The sequence below is a fragment of the Stegodyphus dumicola genome, chromosome 2 (assembly GCF_044657685.1).
Source record: "Stegodyphus dumicola isolate Sdum_Otavi_A_Nest chromosome 2, ASM4465768v1".
Classification (NCBI taxonomy): Eukaryota; Metazoa; Arthropoda; class Arachnida; order Araneae; family Eresidae; genus Stegodyphus; species Stegodyphus dumicola.
The window spans coordinates 186,386,749-186,406,619 of record NC_140769.1 but is presented as its reverse complement, the minus strand read 5'-3'; the positions used below and the strand labels follow the sequence as shown (position 1 = coordinate 186,406,619).

The window sequence follows — 19,871 nt, the reverse complement described above, 5'->3', positions numbered from 1 at the left end:
AAATGCAATGCATATATATATTTATGTATCATTCATTTATATAAAAAAGGAAAATAAATCGATTACTTCATAATACCGAGAAATACATACATTGCTGATAATTAGATTCATAATAAAGTATCAGTTTAAGTATATGAAAGGGGGAAAACAAATTTTATCATTTTATAAATAAAGCAAAAATTTAATAATTACCGTTATATAATTAATATAAAATTATTATATAAATGCCTAATCTGTATACAAATTTATATATAATAATAAAATAACGTAAAATTAATGCATATTATATATAAGAATTTTGATTATTTTTATATTAACAGAATTCTCTTGATGATGAGGCTCCTGCAGCCTTCGAAATCGATGAGTCTTGATCAAAATATACGTCAAACAGAAGGTTTTACTTCCGCCTGTTTTTCTTCTCCCTTTTGCAGTTAATTTGTTAATTATAGAATTACAGAAGCAATAAAATATTTATTTATAGTGGAAAAAATCCCAATGTAGATAGAGCAACGAAATTGGCATCAATGTTATTATAGTAGAAATGCTTTTATCGATTGAGCGCTGTTGCCTTGTTTAGTTGCAACTGAAGAAGGCAACAGTGTTCAGTCGCTGAAAGTGCTTCTGCGAAAATAATATTGTTTTATGTACTGTTAGTTTTACTTGGCATGCCATTCTTTCCTACATGTAGAATATGTGGCCGCCTGTTTTTATACTAATTTGCTGCAAATATTCATTGAATTTTCAATTCTTACCTGTTATCTAATTCTGCTTTGAAGTCTGAAGTATCGGACAATTTCTCAAAACTGTGAGGTACTTCCACATGCATCCTCTGTATTACATCTTGACAGGAACTGACGACTTGATCCACATATTTCCTGTTGATTTATGCGTAACAGCTGTTAATTTTTATAATAATTTATTTCCTATGTCAGAATTATATAATTAATATGGGTAAGTTAAACCTGCAGATGCTTTTCTAAAGATAGCATGTATAAGAAAGAAACATAGTGGTTCATATTTATTATTATTTCAAATCTGCATATCATCAGAAGTTCGGAATGTTTCATTTCATGTAAAGGGTAAAGCTGACTAAACAATTCGAATAAAAGCTGGCTTGGCAGAAACGAAAATTAAATTTCGTACAGCTATGAAATCGAATTAAATTTATGTTTGCTTATTCAAAATTAAAGTACTTAAAAATGACGACTTTAGCTGATTGAATATTTTGCGAATTCCGTGTATAGTACAAGTATTTCATAATCAAAGTAATTGTAATGCATTTCAATTTCATTTTTGAAATCAGATGAATTATTTTTAATTTAGGACATCGGACAGAGACGGAATGGAGAATTTCATAGAGAGGTAACTTCACAAAACTCGCACAGAAACGCGTATGTCAATGTTAAGGAGGACTACATACAGTGGCCAGAAATTTGGGACATTTTTCATTCTGCTTCAAAAATATGTGCAAGAGGGATTAAAATATTTATTCACTGTAATTTAAAATGATGTAATTATTCTATTTTCTGTAAAAATTTGCATAACGTTTTTTAAAATAATAATTTTAAAATATCAAAATTTACTTAAAACAGTTTACACATTCTTTGGACACTTTTTTTCGGGTTGAATTAAACCGTTAAATGTTATTGCTCTTTATTATTATTATTATTATTATTATTATTATTTATTTTTTCCCCTTAAATAACAGAGCAATGGTTTACATAGTTTGATGTTTAGTAATTTATTCTGCAATCACTTCCAATCTAGTGTACTTCGTAAAATATTATATTGCTGGTGAGGAGATGAAGAAATATTCTCATTATCTCCCAAATACAGTAATGTATTTCCGAATTTTCCCTTGAATGATATCAAAAGGTCCAGCGTTTTTGTAACATAAAAGCTGAAAATATTCCTTGTCACGTAGAATGTTTGGCTGCGTTTCCACGAAGTAAATCTGACAAGAAAATAAACCCTAGTGTTATCGAAACCCACAGTCTCGTGCTTTATGCTCTCAATGCCGAATTTAAACATTCAAACCGCAAACTTGCCACGAGGAGCACAAATTCCACATATTCTAAAATAGGTACTAGCTTTTTCCTATAATTCCAAGCAGTTTGGCATAGACTATTCCGCCAGCTTTTGCAAAATCATTCTGATTCCTTGAGCTAATTTCTATTCCATAATTAAAACTGTAAAGTGTCTTTATGTTGTTTATTTCTTTTTCCGCCAAAATGTTTAGGGAGGAATTCAGTACTAACTTCTGAACTTTTCTTATTCCCTTCGCCGAGCTTTTTGTGTGTGAAGCAATTATGAACTAAAAATTATTTCTAAAAACTTTAAAAATTTTTATTATTGCATTATAATTCTATTAAACATTAATGCTGTTATATTGCATATCAGGGGTCGGCAACGTGCTGCCTGCAGGCATCAAGGTGACCACGAAGCAGTTTTAAAATGCCCGTTGTTCAAATATTTAATTTGGAAACAAACATTATTAATTGTAATGAATAATTTTAGTAAAAACTCTTATTTTAAGCTGAAAGAACTGAATCTTAATGATATCCAGATAACATACATGACTAAATGAATCAATGCTTGACTGCTAGAAACATCTGACGCAATGAGCTATTTTATTTTCCTATTATCCTCGTAAAACTCTGTCCAATAATGGCGTGCTACGCTTTGCATTCGCAACCTCAGTTCGCATATAAACTTGTCAGTACATGGATCTCTATTTTGAATTTTAAGCAGAGTCCACGTTCTTCTTTTAAATTAAAAGTTAAAAAATCTGATGTGTACACCACATGACTTCCTCGTACGGAATATTAAATTATACGCATTTTTTCTTGCATTTTATTTAAACTTATTAGATTGAATTAAACCTACTTCGCAGACAGCGCATAAACCACAAGAGAATAAATGCATTTTTTAAAATTCACTTTGTTTACCATAAACAACACTTTGTTAAAAAACAACACTTTGTTTTACCATAAACATTCACTTTGTTTACCATAAATTTTAAAATTCACTTTGTTTACCATAGCGACACTCTGGCGCTAGGTTTACTTAACAGTATTATATTTCGTTCATATTATAACTATGTCTATGTCATAACACAATTAAGAGGCAATCGGCCTAGTGCGGCCTTTACCAATATATTATAAGTAGGGTGTCTTTAATGATAAGTTTAAACATATTATAACTCTGAATGCACAAAATTTGTATCATTTAAAGAATTATCTAATCGTTGCCACATGTTCTATTCAAATACTATAATAAAGCTAGAACTATGTATAAAAGAAATTAAGCAAACAAAACAAAAAAGAAACAATTTTTCACAGACGATTGAGTATTTCTCATTCAATTAATTCAGTTCTCACTTCGCGACAAGGCAAAAATACATAAAAACTCAAAATATCTGTATTAAAAATTACGAAGTAAATCTTAAACGCTTATTTCCTCGAAAAAATTCAAGAAAGGATTAAGCATGATTTAATTGACAATAATAAATGAAGGCGTTATCTTTGTTGTTGCGAAGCTAAGTTTCTCTAGATTGGAAACAAATCCATTAGTCTCCTGTTTCAAATGTAAACATCAATGGCCGCCATCAAATTAGGCTTAGCGGCGCTTAAACAATTTTAAAATCGTTGATAATTCTAAAAATATTGCATACAGATTTACTAAAGGCATAAAACCCTTAACCGGAAGATAAAAACAACATAATTCAATCTTTTTTAAAGCAAAAAATGTACAATTTACAAACATATAAGAGTAAAGAAACTGAGATCACTGAGCCGGGTAACAGAGTGGATATATTTATAAATATATTTATATATTTATATACGTTTGGCGCGGCCGATTGAAACCAAAATACGAGCTGCACATCTACATGTTATAGTAGTTTTTATATACAAAATTTCAACGTTTTGAGGCTACTCGTTTTTGAGTTATGCGAGATACGTACGTACTTACATACGTTCGTACAGACGCCACGAAAAATTCTCTTCAGAATTCATTTTAAAGCAGTTTTTTTTTTTTTTTTTTTTTTTTTGAGGAAAAGAGTCTTTTATTCTGTCCCTACGTACAGATATCACTCAAAAACATCGTTAAATTGCATTCGAAAGCGGTCAAAGTGGATATTTTCGTTGAAATATGCTGCCTGAAGCTTTTCGCGATTACAATACTTCCTTTTTACTTCGTACAAGGAAGTAAAAACAGATGCACACAGCATTGCTTTTGCAATGATTGGAACTAAGGCTATACTTTCATTTTAGCTGATTTGCGAGTCAAAACTTATTACAATTGCGCAATAACAATAATTTAGTTTTCTTCCTTGGCTAGTAACATTTATGAGCAGCATTTTCTCATAAGCGTTTTTGCAATAACAAAATGAGCTGTTGTTAAATTATATAATGTTAAATTATATATTAATGTTAAATTATATAATCCACATAAATTATCTCTATTTTGATATAATTATATATTTATTTTTCTTGTTAGTCCAAAGGGGCTTTGTCCCTGAAGGACTGTGGATTTCGTTTTGCGATTCTGTCGGAACTCTATAAACGGCGTGTCACTTTTCAAACCGTTGCCACCAAATACTATCGCTCTGTATTATATTTGAAGAAATTAAATAATGAAGAATCTGTGTAAATGTATGTATGTTTCTCGCATTGTGATAAAACAACGGTACCTAGAGCCATCCACTTTCGAATGACGAAATCCTACTGCGAATATGGGTATCTAAAAGCCCAAATTTGAAATTTGTTTTATTATCGATTTCATATTTTGTAAAACTTTAACGAATTTTTGATTAACAAACTCAGCGATTTAAAAGCGAGCAATGGCAACACTCGACCTGGGGGGGGGACTTTTTTATCTCCAGCGCGCGGAACTGCGTATCGGAAATTCTAAAGATATGCTCATTTAAAAATTATTTTGCGACATTGCTGTTGAACTGAATTTTATGGTTTATGTGCAAAAAATATGATATTTAATAAATAAACGTAACACACAAAACTTTAAAAAATACCCATTCGGGCGTAATTTTAAATCTGAAACTTTTCAATTTTTTTAAAATTTTTTATTGTATATTTGATTTTATTTAATATTTATTTTTATTATTAATATAGCCTCCCTACAAGCTCCTGTATTTCTGAAATATTCCGTCTTAGTAAAAAAGGTTGCCGACACCTGCTCTGAATTTTAAAGAAATATCCAGTTAAATTTACATCACAGAAATCATAACATGGCTTCATAGAGGATCGTCTCCTAATAAAACTCAACAGTCATTCATTTTTTAAATGCTAAATCTGCTAAGGAAATTTCGGAAAAAAAGAACTGCATATTGGGCTGTTTTAAGTGTTATAAAGTTTTAATTTTAGTTATAAAGTAGTTCAAAGAAGATAATTCATCAGCTGGATAAAAAAGTCGTTCCTCAAGAAGAAACATCTTCGTTAGAAAAAATATAAACTTCATGTTCTTATTGGCAAATTTAATGATAAGACCTCTGCATTAATAAGGTCAGACCTGCTTTGTGTAATAAAACAATATCAATATTTTTTTGTTGAAATGATTGGATTATTGCGAAGGAAACAATGAAAGCAAATCCAACCAAATGACTTGGTTTCAACCGTAAAGTAGGACGCTGGATTTGTTACTGGGGTTATATGTCTGAAGCAGGACTAGATGATCAGGTCTTTACTGTAACTAAAATGGTTTATGAAAAATATTTGAGCATTGTAGAAGATAATAAAGGAAAACATCAGCCCAAACTCTGAGCATCAGAAGCTTTTTTAAACGGCATCAAGACAGTGACTCTGAAACATGCCATTTTTAATGTGCATCTGTAGTTCCTCTATTAGTTGTTCTTAAATGAGCAAATTGCCTCTGCAGTTTCCCGATTTAAATCTTACAGAAACATTGGATAAGAATTACAGTTAAGGGTAAGGAAGCACACGGCATTTTATCAAAAGCAAGAATGAAATGATAATAAAATAGATATCAACAAAAAGTTTAAGTTTATTCCATGTCAGAACAGCTGAACTATATTATAAAAGTTAGAATGGACTACCTAAGATTAAACAATTTCTCTAGCTATTTACCATATAAATTCAAGCATATGTCCTGTTTAGTTGTAAATTTTTATTTAGAACAATTTAATTGTGACTAAATTTCTATATGCATTTATAAAAATTAGGTTTATTATTTTTGTGAACTAATGCATCTTCATAATGCTTATGAAATATTACGCGTATGAAATATTCTTTGGCGAATATCTGAGGATTACGCTTATGAAATATTCTTTGGTTAGAAATGAATTATCAAAAGTCCACTTTTAATTTTTCGTAATACATAAAATAGGGATCATCGGCATTGAAGGAATTAATGACTGTGATTTAGTGAAATTTTAAGCAAAATTATTGTTTCCTTTCCTAGAAAAAATAAAGTTCTGTGCTTTTTGGTTTAAATCCTTATTATTTTTTACTTTTGTTTTAAATAATTCGTTATATAAGAATTTAAAATTTTTTATACATTAACACATGCATGCATGGTGTAATTTGTTTGAATATGAGAAACGGCTACCTTTGGAAAAATTTCGGGTTTTTGGTTTTTAAAAATATATTTGTAATATAAATGCGATTTGTTTCGTAGGTCTTGATGTTAATGTGAAGCTAGTTTTTCAAATAACTTTCCTTGTATTTTCTTAAGCGTTTTCAAAATTTCCCTATAACTAAATGACAAATTATATCGGTATTTCCAACAATTAATTTTTTGGCTTGTTTCGTTCTTTCGCAAACTTTAATTATTTCATAGTTATCTGTCCTCTAAAAGCGTAACTTTTTAGCATCGTTAATTACGTTGTCCGTGATTTTTAGTTTTTTGTAAATTAATTAGTGAATTACTTTTCAAAGTAAAACAAATTACTGAAAAAGAAACTGAAAGACTTGTTCTTAAAAATATTCCTATCTATTTAACTTATATTATAAATGAGTTAATTGAAAATTTACCTCCATTAATTATTTTACTACGTGAATTGTTCCCCCAGAGCCAGAAAAACAGATGATTCGTCATATGGACAAAGTCCGTCCCGGCTTTTAGCAGCTGAAACATTTCTTCATTACGCCGGATAATTCTCCATTATCCGAATTAATAATTTTTTAATGTTAAATATGTGAGACTTGTATTTTCACATATAGCAGAAAAAGTGGAATTAAATTCCACCCCTCCCCCTAAAAAATCCTTATATTAATTACAACTTAATTTAATGGATTAAATTGAATATAGATGCATCATACTCCCGTTATATCAGAAAACAATGAAGGCATTAGCAGAAGAATGCTCGAAGTTTCAATATTTTATACAGCGTTAATTACTGAATATTATACTTTTGATTTAGTTAGGAAAGATTAGAATTTATGAAGTAGTAATAAAAGTACACGCTTCCTGTAATATGCAACACTTTAACTATGGCAAAAGAATAAAAGGCGTATAATATTAAAATTTAACAAAGCAAGTAACATTCTAATATGGTGCCCTTTGACAAAGGGCTGAAATGAATTATTTCTCGCTAGTGTATCAGATTCAGGGTAGTTATTTTTTAATGAAGTGAAATAATCTTGGCAGTTTATTGACTATAAGTGAGATCGCTCGATTCATGATTAGATGTCTCAAAATTCTTTTAAAAATACTTACCTGGGATATTTCTCTCCCAGCTCACACCATCCTAAATCTCTGCTTCCATCACAGTTGATCTCAAGAATCTTTTTAGCAGCAAGTCTTGTGTCTTCAGATGTAGACGAAGATAATCTGAGGAGTTCTTTTTGTTGCACATCGCGAAGAGATGAAGGTTGGGCCACCACTCGGGATACCACACTTGAAGGCAAAAAAATAAGTGTATTATATGAACTTTGTAGGAAAGAAAAGGGAATTGCATATCTTTAAATAAAAACTGATTGTTGAATTGATGATACATTTGCTAGAATTACAAAAAATTGAAAATTTCTCCTTATGTATGTTACAGTTATTTTCTCTTTTAACTGCTACTGAACAGGCTAGTTTACCGTATTTCATCGCGTATCCCTCACCTTTTTTAACTAATTTTATCTTCCGAAAATTGAGATAAGAAAATTTTACTTCCCGAAGAAAAATTAAATTTATTTCCCGAAGAAAGCGGTTATGGTAAGAAATAACAAATAAAAAGCAGTCATGGATAAACTACTGCTAGGTCTTTGATCTACAAACTATAAACTAAATTGCCTTTTTTCACCATCTACATTTATAAGTTTTTTAAGGCGGGATGTAGAGGAGAGAATGGGATTACTAGAATAGTTTGGGAAGATTATTCCACGCAATTCCTAACGTACTGATTTCTTCGGTCGAACTTTCCAAAATGTCAGCTGATTAGGCGACACATCGTCAAATCTTCAAGAAGCGAATTATGCTATATGTTTGCCTGCGTTGGTTACGTAATTCCGTCTTTTCATAACTCCCAAGTGATCGTCAATACGGCTCTTTGAAAATCTGGAAAAATACTTTGCAATATAATTTGCTTTCTGAAGATATTATTATCGTCAGCCTCTCATTAGCGGTAGAAAACCTACTGAACTAAGTAGGTTTTTATTGTTCGATTAAATCCTATCGTTTCTTGCCGGCTGTATCAGCTGTTTGTAGCTTTTATTAATTATCTCAGTTCCTCATTATTTTAAGGATTAGTCTCTATTTTGGAGTTCGTGTTAATTTATTTGAACACAGGGAACTCAAATCTACATTTTTCATTGCTATCATAGATATAATGACGAAATTATTCTATGATCATGACAATATCTTAAAATTCTTTTCTAGTAACACCGTAATTTTTCATTCAGTTTCTGGAAAATCCCTCCTTTTTTTAAATCCCCTGGGATTTTCTTAATAGCAAACTTTTCCATTTCCGTATTCATCTGGATTAATTCCTTCAAACTGAATTTTCTTTATTTCCGCCTTTAATGCTGAGATGCTTTCCATTTTCATACTGTCTTCACTACTGAAGTGGGTGACTAAGAGGAGATTATTGCTAGTAAGAATATGGTAACTACCTTCTCCCGCCTCGTTATAATTTATCTATTATCGTTTTCAACAACTTTCCCATCTTTATGCTGATTACTATTCAAAGAGACTTCAAGAATTCTAAGACGAGTTATTGCATGTTAACGGTTTCTGGAGATCTTTTGAATACACCAAGTACGATGACGATTTCAAGAAATTGCCATTTGTCGTCAACTTCGTAATAAAATTTTTACCATGATCCGTAGACTTTTACAAGCTATTACTTCATTCTTATTCATATGATTTACATAATTCCAACTTACCTCTATAACAATTCCAGATATTGAAAAATAATAAACCATTATGCAATAAAAAATATACACAAATATTTACAACTATGTGAATGTTTGGTAAAAACTAATTCAGATAAGGATGATAATCAGAAATTTTACATTCCTTAAAGTCACGGCACATAATTCTAGCCTAATCGGACATGTAACTGAACTATAAGGAACGTATTGTCTAAATCCTTACCTTTCGCTGATAGTAGTAGTAAATTTCGTATCGTTGTTACGATTCAAGAAACGCGAAAAACTGTTTTGTGTGATCTTGACGGGCCTTTCTGCAGGTATGTTGTTTCGTTGACGGGAGTCCGGTAATGCTTTGGATGAAGACAATACGCTTGCTGATACTTTGAATGAGGTGGGCCTTGAAGAGATGGAAGAAGCTGTTAATATGGGAGGTTCTATATCCTTTATGACAGTGCTTGCAATATTTTGACTTAACCTGCGAAAACCAGAGATACAAATTCAAAATATTGAAAAATAATTGAATCATTCTTGATTTGACTTCAAAATTAATAACACTATCGAGTTTCATTTAACAAAGTATACATTAAATATCTTATTTTTGATGCACATTTCCTGTTGTGGACCGTAATAAAAGTGATGTACAAAATATAGTTCTTTTATTTGTGAATTTAATTATTAAGATAGAATTTAAAAAGATAAGAGTTGTCTTTTTCGTCAAATATTTGTTGATAATTATTTAGTCACTCGAAACGTTTAATCATATCATATGTTATTTCATGGCCTTAATGCAATTAAACATGTGTAACGTATTTATTTCTTTTATCGAACCAGTTATTTTATGTTAAGTATCGTTACTGTCATTTTCTCTTTCCGTTTCCCTACCAGAGTGATAATTTTAGTTCGCGCATATTCAAATGAGGTGGGAAAAGGTAGTATTTAAAGGAAGGCTTTAGATTGTTTAGACAGAGCGTGTTCTTCCTGCTGAAGACCACGTTACTAGTTGAAATTCTACAATAGCAATCTGTCTTCGGCACTGCTTTATCGTTGCCAATTATAGTGCTTGTCCCGCCAGATCAGGTTTGAGCCAACTCACGCGTTAATAATTTCTGGTAGCCTTTGGCCGTCTTAAGATTTAACTTAGTTTTAATTTGAATTCCCTACTTTTTGAGTTTCGCCATAAATACTGGCTGGTTTTGCAAGCACAGGGAGTACTTTCTTTTAACTATTTGAATTCTTAATGAGAGGGTCTTTTGCACCCTTCTTACGTTCTCTATTCGATTAACTAGACACAGCGATCATTCCTTTAGTTCTTCAGTCTCGACTTAGTGCATGCTGCCCTAGAAAGATGAGACTCTATATATGCATAGAAATACTTTAAGTCTATTCTTTATCATTGGGCTTATTTGGTTTTTGTTGTAACCCAAGAAAACACTTTTAAAAAATTCATTTTAATTTTATAGCTTTAAATTTCGTATTGAACAAGTTAATTACACCAGATCTTTAGTTCACTTGAGTTTTTATTTGGTTTTATTTAGTACCAGTTTTTTCCTGTTTTCCCCAACGGCGGGCATTAGCCATTATAGGCACCTAGCCACTAGGGCTGTAAGCGGTGATCACTTTATTATGGAAGCACCTAATAGGTGGCTATACCGTTGCGGATGTAAGTTACATTATCCGTACATTCTCCGGCAATTACATTAATCCGTACATTCTCCGGCGTTCTTCGTTACGGCAATCAGACTCATTAACCACTTTCCCGTCTGGGTGGCAAGTTTTGTTTTATGTATTTGCTCGTACTTAAAAATAGGACTAACTCGCTGTGATGTGAGACCTCGATTTCAAAAGGTTTAATCACGGAAAAATGAATTCACGGTACCTCTTCTCTTGCCGTGCCCCCTTGATGATGGGCACGAATCCAGTGTGCAGTTCCACATTTTGGGTCCTATGGGTTTCACTTGTCCGCGGACGATCCGTGGTCAGGGAACTGTTACTGGTAGGTCTGCTGTCGAAAGGTCTGTTGTCAGAAGGTCTGTTGTCAGAAGGTCTGTTGTCAGAAGGTCTGTTGTCAGAAGGTATATTGTCAGAGGGTCTGCGTTCTTCAACATTCGAAGCTGCTACGAAAGGCTCTGAATGAAAGACAGGACCTCTGAAGTTATGACCACCGGTCCCCTGATGAGATCCAAAATTGGGACGAGGAAGATGCGATTGTAGACTAGCAAGCTTGTAGAGCTGAGCTTTGTAGTCTTTCTCTAATCGTGAGAGTGTCACTTGAGGTGGTGTAGCCACTCCGTCTGTGTATAGGGGAAGATCAGACGACTCTGCAGGGTTAGGAGCTGTAATTGAGAATGTACTTTTTACCTGTCTGTTTGCTTTCTAGACGATTTTTGCAAGATTACATATTACGTGATTATGACCAAAAAGATCTTCAACTTTTGTTTTATTTTCTTATTCTTGAGCATAGTGCAAAATTTAAAGTTAATTCAAATTTTCTGCCTTTCCCGAAAGTTTTAAAAAGTGCCTCTTATTGTGCTCAAACTTAAGAAAATATTATTAAAAAATAATTTCAAAAATCAAGAAAATTTCGAGAAAAATATTATCAAAATTCAAGAACATTTTAGTCTTTATGGGAAACTTTCTAAATGAAACTGTCGCGTATTCAAGTTATTGCACGAGGAAAGGCTTGAAAACCTCATGCCACGAGCCATTGACCGAGAATCAAACTCAGATCGAGTTCCCATTACACGGCGATCATATTTACGTGGACATTGAAGGACTTGTTAGTTTAGAAGCTTTATAAATTTACAACCTGTAAACTCTATATCGGAGGTAGAGAAAACTGAATTAATTTGTTTCAAGCTTTAGCTTTATTATTAGCTTAATATGTGTAATAAATATAAATGCTTAGAACATCAGCTTTTATCATTAGCTTTAACTACTTAAAATTTAAGGTAAGTTATTTTAAACGTTTCAAAAATAGAGTAATTATTTATTATCAATATTATTTGGAACAATAATAATAATTATTCGCTTTGTATTGCTAGATATTATATTATAAGTTTTATTTTAATTATTACATTGTTTCTTATCTTAAAATCTGTCCCGAAGTCCTATTGTATTGCCTACTTTTGAGAAGAGTTTTAAATAGCAGTAAGCATCTAATTTTAAGAGAAAAAGAGGGCTGGCATCTTCAGCCGGCTGTAATGAAATTCCTTTGTTGTTGTCCGACGTAAACGGCTATGGCTACCAGCTAATGATTTTCTTCTACTTGGAAGTTTCGTTAAGAAAATAATCATGTAATTAGCCAATCCACTTGCTAGATTCTAAATTTAAACCTTTGAATTGTAAATAATTTAATTAATTTTTGTCTGTAATTTCCGAGGGAAATGGAAGTAACTTTGTGTTGGTTTAGTTCAGTGCCAGTTGAATTCAAAATAAGTTGTTAATTGTTTTATTACTAATTCCCCTGACAGTTTGGAGAATCAGACTAGTATTTATTTTAAACCATTATTTTACATAATTTCATGATATATTTAATAAGTATTACTCTGGATATTAAAATTAAAAGGTATATATACTATAAAAGGAGTATAATATGTTTTTATTTAAGAAATGGTTCACTGCATATATTTTCCCATAATATGTTCCCTGTATATAAAAATGAGGAGTTTTTGACATTTCTCGAATGAGAGAAAGGCGTTACATTCTAGATAGTAATAAGTAATCTATTTATTTGCTGAGATGATGTCTGATATTGTATCCAAATGTCAAACTTTGGAAATCGTCACCTTCTCGCATTCTTTTTTTTTTAACTTCCATGCTATAAAGAACATATCTAAACCTAGGATTGCAGAAAGAAATACCTTACCTCGAAAGTTAGGAGTGTAATGAGATCGAATGGGAGGAGAGAAGGGAATGCCAGCAAAAGTTCCGAAATGACCTTCTTCTGGTGGCGAAAAAAAGCTGGTTTCTTCGGCGAAAAATGGTTCGAAATTGATTGGGTCACTTGTCGCTATAGCCATGAAACCCAACAGCAGTATCCAACTTCCCATGTCTGAAAAAGAAATTATAATATTAGTTACATAATTACCAAAATATTTTCAGAAATTTTTTAATTAAATAAGTTTATTAACTCAGTTCTCACTTTGTGACAAGGCAAACATACATAAAAACTCAAAACATCTTCATTAAAAATTGTAAAATACACAAAAGCATAAAGAATCAAACACAGTTAAAACGATAAAAAATAAAACAATTTTTACGATTAAAATTACAGTTTCTACTCAAAAACAAGCAATTCGGCCAGCGAGCAAGAAGGAAGATTTTTCGGTGCACAAAACTGAAAGTTTACTTTTGGTCTCCACGCGGCAAAAAGACATTGAAAGTGCACAAACTGACTTAATAATTAATTCACTATTTTACTGAGTTTTAAATGTAAACAAATAACGGTTCGTTAGGCTTAACTCGTCATTTAAACTTTTGAATTTTTTATGATTCTAGAACTATTGCATGCTGATTAACAAAAGGCTTAAAAAACCTTACCCGGAACATAAAAACCACATAATTCAACACTAAAGAAAAAAATGCACAATTTATCAACATATAAGAGTAAAAGAAACTGAGCTCACCGAGCCAGATAACAGAGTTAGAATATATATTTATATAGGATTGGTGCAGCCGATTGCGGCGAAAAAAGAAAGGTGCACAAGTGCATGTTATAGCTGTTTTATATACATATAGTCCTATAATATATCTGTCCTATTGCCCGCTGGCTACATTTCGTAAAAACTCTAATTTTAATTGTAAAAATTGTTTTTTTAAATTGTTTTAACTGTATTTATGTTTTATATTTTTCAATATTTAATAAAGATATTTTGAAGTTTCATGTATTTTTGCCTTGTCGCAAAGTAAGAACTTAATTAATTGAATGAGAAATAACGAAATTCGAAGAAATAAGTTTAATCGAAATGAAGGAAAAAATGTGTATAATTTAATATTATTCCATACAAGGATGTGTTGTACACATCAGATTTTTTACGCTATACTAAGCGAAAGATTAGAGGTTAGGAGCCTGGCGAAGTTAATGGTTAGAGATTTGGAAAAACCGAAATCATATTAGACTAATCTTCAAAATTATAAAGTTTTAGAACCAGTGATATGAAATTCATTAATTACCATGTTTGAAGTACTGATGAAAATTTAATGAAAAATTCGGTAACCTCTTTATATATATGGAGTTAGAAAGCTTTTTTATTAATTACGTTGTTGATATAAATGTTAATAAATTATGTTTCTACAGAAAGTATCAAACTTTCATTAATGAAGCCTATTATTTTTAAATATCTCGTTTCATTACACTGGGAAGAACTGTATTATTCTATATTATTATTAATTGGAAGACACGGGAAAGATTTTTCACCGTACAGATTGGAGACATTTATTTTAGAGGACATGATTTTATTCTTTTATATCTTGATTTATTTTAGCTCATCTATTTTAGAGTACATGTCCTGAAAAGAATCACAGTTATTTTCATAAGATTTTTATAGTTCTTACATGATGTTTGTCGCTGCGGTTGAAAAATTGACATAGGTTTCTAAACTATTTCCTTATAAGCAGTCGAGCTCAAAATTTGTACACTCACTGTTTGTGGATAATATGTTGTGCAGCGATATGTTTTCAATTCAAATTTTTTTTTTTCAATTTAATATTTTTGGCATTTATCTTCGTTTAACATATAAGGTATTTCTCCCGCTTTCCTCGCTAGTTCTTAAAAAGATTTGTTTCTTACTTTTGAGTGGTATTGATTTAAGTAATAAAAGTGCATTTAATTCGTGATTTATCTAATTAAATTATTCAGTATTTTCATAGAATGACGTTATATATTTTTTATTATTTATTTCAGAATTTGTAAATCTGAAAGGAATTTTTGATTAACAAACTCAAAGATTTGAAAGCGAGGAATGGCAACTTTTTTAAGCGACACGCCTTTCAGTTTTTTGTATTTATTTATTTACGCATTACAAACTTTCATGGTAAAATTTCAGTTACATGGTGTTCGTTTCAACCTTGAAATTTTTGTTATATTAGAGTAAGTGCACCAACAATAGAAGAAATTACTTGATTTTTTTTAATGGAGCAGCACTAATGTGGAAAAGCAAGCGTTCAAATTAAAGTTTAAATAACAATTAATGAGCAATTATCACACTGGTAGATTAGTTCTCTCTTTTCCACCATCACATCATACATTTCGGAATCATACTTATGGAAATTATGTTTCAATTACTATTATTCTACAATATTCTACCAATAAATTAATATTTAATCAGTAACTATAAACTGGGAGATAGATTCAACAATATGACTTTCCTTTAGAGTGCTATAAAGTATACATACAGAACATGTATTTAGAATTGTTTATATAATTTTATTTGTATGTATATAAAAAATTGTAAATACATATCCTGTATGTGTTCACAATTGTTTATATAATTTATATGTGCATATATATATATAGTTGTATCATGCAAAAACTGCGATCTGTATTTCAGTTTTTCACATGCGAATAGTTCAGTTAAAAAGAGGCATCGCATTCAAGACTACAAATAAATAGGTTTCAGTTTCTCGCTATTTATATAGACTTTGCCAAGCCGGTAATTCTTCGAAAGTTAGAAATGAAATTAAAAGCCAAGATCTCACTTTTCTGAATTCTTGCATACTATTAATCTTCAGACGAAGCGGAGCTTCGGTACTTGAGAGTCTGGAAATTACTACGAATTCAAGTTTATTTATCCACGTTGAATTACTTTCAGCAAGCATTTTTTGCTGTCTTAACATCGAGAAGTTATTATTAAGGAATCAATATTGATAGAAATTATCAAAGTAGGAAAAAAGTGCATTATCAGGTTTTTCAGAAGGATATGTTCAAACTTCATTACTTCATATAGAAATATTCTCATTTATTTCAGTTAAAAATTGCGATTCCTGACCTTAAATAAATAAAGAGGGTTAGGCGCAAGAGAATATTACCAAAGGTTAAACTAAGTGCTAGAGGTCCTTATTGCAATTATGATGCATTTTATTTATCGATTAAAACTTTCCGAATTCCACTCGAAGTCTCAGTACAAGCGTGAAGACTAAAGGGAAAAAGCAACAACTCTTAAATACTCTTAAATAAAGCAACTCTTAAATAAAGCAACAACTGTTATTTAATACAGAAATGCTATTCCTGTGAACTTTTTAAAAGCTCGTAATGAGCAAGCAGCTAAAAAGTATTAAAAAATAAAGTGAAATTACCTCCGCTTTTGGAAATAAGGGCTGAAATATTGCATAGAAGCAAAACGTGCGTGCTGCTCCGCCAGTTGTGTAAAAAGAGAGATGAATTAATATCATTAAAGATGAGTATAAATATAGCGAAAGTTCTATTTCCGATTACCAAAATAGAAAGAAGCAACGATTACAAAACACGGTCATAAAAAAATAAACCATTTATATAGTCAGGTTAAATGCGAAATAAACCGGACAAACTCGATAAAATTTATTTATGTTGATTTTAGTTGTTTTGTTATTTTGTGCTCCATTTTAATGGTTGTATCTAAGGAAAAGACTCAAACAAGGTTTAAGACTGGCTTAAGTTTGATCCCGTGAAATATTAACGTATTTATTGGATTTATTAAAAATATATGGATTTTTATTTGGTTCTTTTGCAAAGGAAGATTTACAACTTGGAAGTTACTCCATATTATAAGCTTTGTAATGTATAAAATTGGTTTGGGAAAAAAGAAGTTTTAAATCGAAATTATATGGCTTAAAGTAATTTTCACCTGAGGTTGATAACATAGATTTTAAGGATCCTATAGAAAGTGAATTTCATTAATTGCAAAACTTTGAACTTTTACTTTCTAAGAAATGTAATTAAGAATGTATGCTTACTTTTTTATGTAAAATGTACCATTAGAAATTTGCATTCCAAACAATTATTCTCTTTTGCTATGTTCGTTATGCGGTCCACCGAAATATGAGTTAGTGATACTTTATTGCACGTAATGAAAATTATGCCTCCGTGTCCCACGATAAAATTGTCTACGAAAAAGCATTTTTCTCACAATCATTTTTATTTATAAGGGGTGTTCAAGAATTTAAGCTTCGTATATGTTTGCTGAACAACAACAACAAATACAAAATATTTCCCCTAAAATAAAAATCTCATTGTGAATTTTTTTGGCTTACTTCTGAGCGGTACTTGTTTTTATTTCAACATTCACGTAGCTGGAATTTTCTTGTAATTTATTTCAAATTTGATAATTTCGTGGATGATCAACTATCACATTATTAAATAATTCCTTATGCAATCTAACTTAAATTTATATTGACTGTTTTATCTTATTGCTGTTTTTTATGGTTAAAACTTCAATTCTGTTTTTATATTTTATCTTTCATGTTTAATTTTCTTTAGATACAGATATTTAAATATACGTATTACTATCTGATCAGTTTAGATTTTAAACGAAGTAAAAGATTCACAAAGGATAATAAATTAAGTTCAGCAAAAATATAAAAAAATTTTTGTAATATACCTAAAATTCCAAAATTTGCAGTGAAAAGCAAATTATTTAAACAGTCTTCAAAGACTGTTTCTAATGAAGAGAGACTCACCATAGTTTGTATCCTAAAGTTCGTTTAGTCCTTTCATCTGAAAGCAGTATAAAAATATTATTTTATTTTAATGCTTTAATTTCTTAGTATTCGAAATCTGGTTTTTCTGAATTTTATTCGTTTCAAAATTTCTACGAGGTCACAAATTTTATAACAAAACAATAATTGATGGGTAAAGTACATCGCGAAAGCAATGTGGCTAATTCAAATTTATTGTAAATATTCTATCCTCTTTAATTAAGATACAATAACACGCCGAACAAATATTAATTTAGAAGTCAAACAACAAAAATCAGCGTTATATTTTCAAATTTCACATTTGAAATATTTATTTACGCTTTTGCAGCTGAGGATGATGGTTCGGTAAAGCCATCGAAACTAATCATGTGAAATTTGAAAATATAACTCTGATTTTTGTTGGTGGACTTCTAAATTTTATCCTCTTGTTGACGGAAGTATAGAAGGAACGGAAGGTTAAACGGTTTAAACGGAAGGTTTAATTATTTATTTTGAAACCTCGTTGTTATTAATCTGTTCAAATGAACAAGATAATTTATTACTATTTGATAGCATTTACATAATTTAAAGTTTTAGGGTTATTATCATTTTATTTAACCAGTAATTTTTTATAGTTTCAGCTTTACTATCACTTCTCTTTTCCGTTTCCTGACCAGAATGCAAATCATTTAAAGAATAGTGAAATCAAAGGTTTTGGATTAACAGAGCCTGTTTCTGTCTCTCGAAGCCAGGTATTAGGTTCGCCAGCTCTATAAGATTGTAATTCTTCACTTTTGCGTTATTGCTGCCGACATTTAAATTCTTACGCCGGTGAGAGGTTTTTAGCCAACTTCGCGTTAAATCAGTCTTTGATTAATAGACTAGTTTAACTTTGAAAATGACTGTAAGTTATATCGGCACAAGTGGTGGCAGTTCTTCCCAAGCACGAGATGTGCATTTGTGTTCAAGTTCTCATTTATTAAAAACGTTTGTTTTAAACCTTTTCAAAGCCTCTGTAGTACTTTTCAGAAAAAACAATAATTCCCTTAACATCTGTTAGGAGTTTGGTGCTCATTTAAGCTCCCATAAGAAAGTCAAACTCTGTGAAGTATTTTATAATAAAGGGTCTTACAGTTAGAATGATATGATTTCAGAATAAAATGAAATTCTATTTCAGATACTAAATACAGTGACACTAAATTTGAATGAAACATCACTTAAATGTCCATCTCGTCTTACTACACACGAGTGAATTCGATAAACACAATTTTCGATTATTGTATGCTATAACCAGGGCCTAGTGTCAGGAAGCAGTGTTCGATGTTTATTCTTTAAATTTTAAGGTTTCGTAGTTGTTTGCATCGATTATTGATTTCAAATAATCCCACAAAATTAATGTGGAAGAGTTAAAATAAAAATTATGGTATACCCACTAACAGTTGCATTTCGTGAAATTATACTGAAAGTGTGAAATGTGGCACACCATGACCCCCAAATTAATGTCTTCCAAATTTAGCCACAAAACATTTGCTACCTTTAATCGGTATTACTCATTAGACACTGTAACTGCATCTCCTAGTCCGTTTTAGGGACGAGGTGATAGTCCTATGATGACATTATGCCATAACCCACTTCATGCAGTAACCTTTTCCGAAGGCAAAGTTTTCTCACGCATCTCTTGTGGATTACTTTCACCCCAAAACAACAGTTTTGCTTGTTAACATACTCATTCAAGTATAAACAAGGTTCATCTGAGAAGATAATTTTTCACGACAAATTAGCATTCTTGAAGTGGGTATTTAGCTATGATGAATTGTCAGAGCATACTGAAAAAAATTAAAAATCTAAAAGCTTACAGATTTTACATTAAGCCCAAATTTTTTT

At 30.9% G+C, this 19,871-nt stretch overlaps 1 protein-coding gene across 2 annotated transcripts in view; it reads right to left on the bottom strand.

Moving 5' to 3' along the window:
* Positions 1 to 19,871, bottom strand: part of LOC118200553 (uncharacterized) — a 52,706-nt gene that overhangs the window by 8,524 nt on the left and 24,311 nt on the right. The window contains exons 1-6 of one of the 2 annotated variants that reach the window (XM_035372515.2): positions 16,632 to 16,759; positions 13,204 to 13,389; positions 11,215 to 11,671; positions 9,562 to 9,813; positions 7,696 to 7,875; positions 753 to 875 (exon numbers count right to left, since the gene is read on the bottom strand). In XM_035372515.2, the coding sequence (XP_035228406.1) occupies positions 753 to 875; positions 7,696 to 7,875; positions 9,562 to 9,813; positions 11,215 to 11,671; positions 13,204 to 13,387 (1,196 nt within the window). In that variant the 5' untranslated portion in view covers positions 13,388 to 13,389; positions 16,632 to 16,759. Of the gene's footprint in view, positions 1 to 752; positions 876 to 7,695; positions 7,876 to 9,561; positions 9,814 to 11,214; positions 11,672 to 13,203; positions 13,390 to 16,631; positions 16,760 to 19,871 lie in introns of those variants that run through there. The other variant, XM_085811526.1, reaches the window with a different exon arrangement.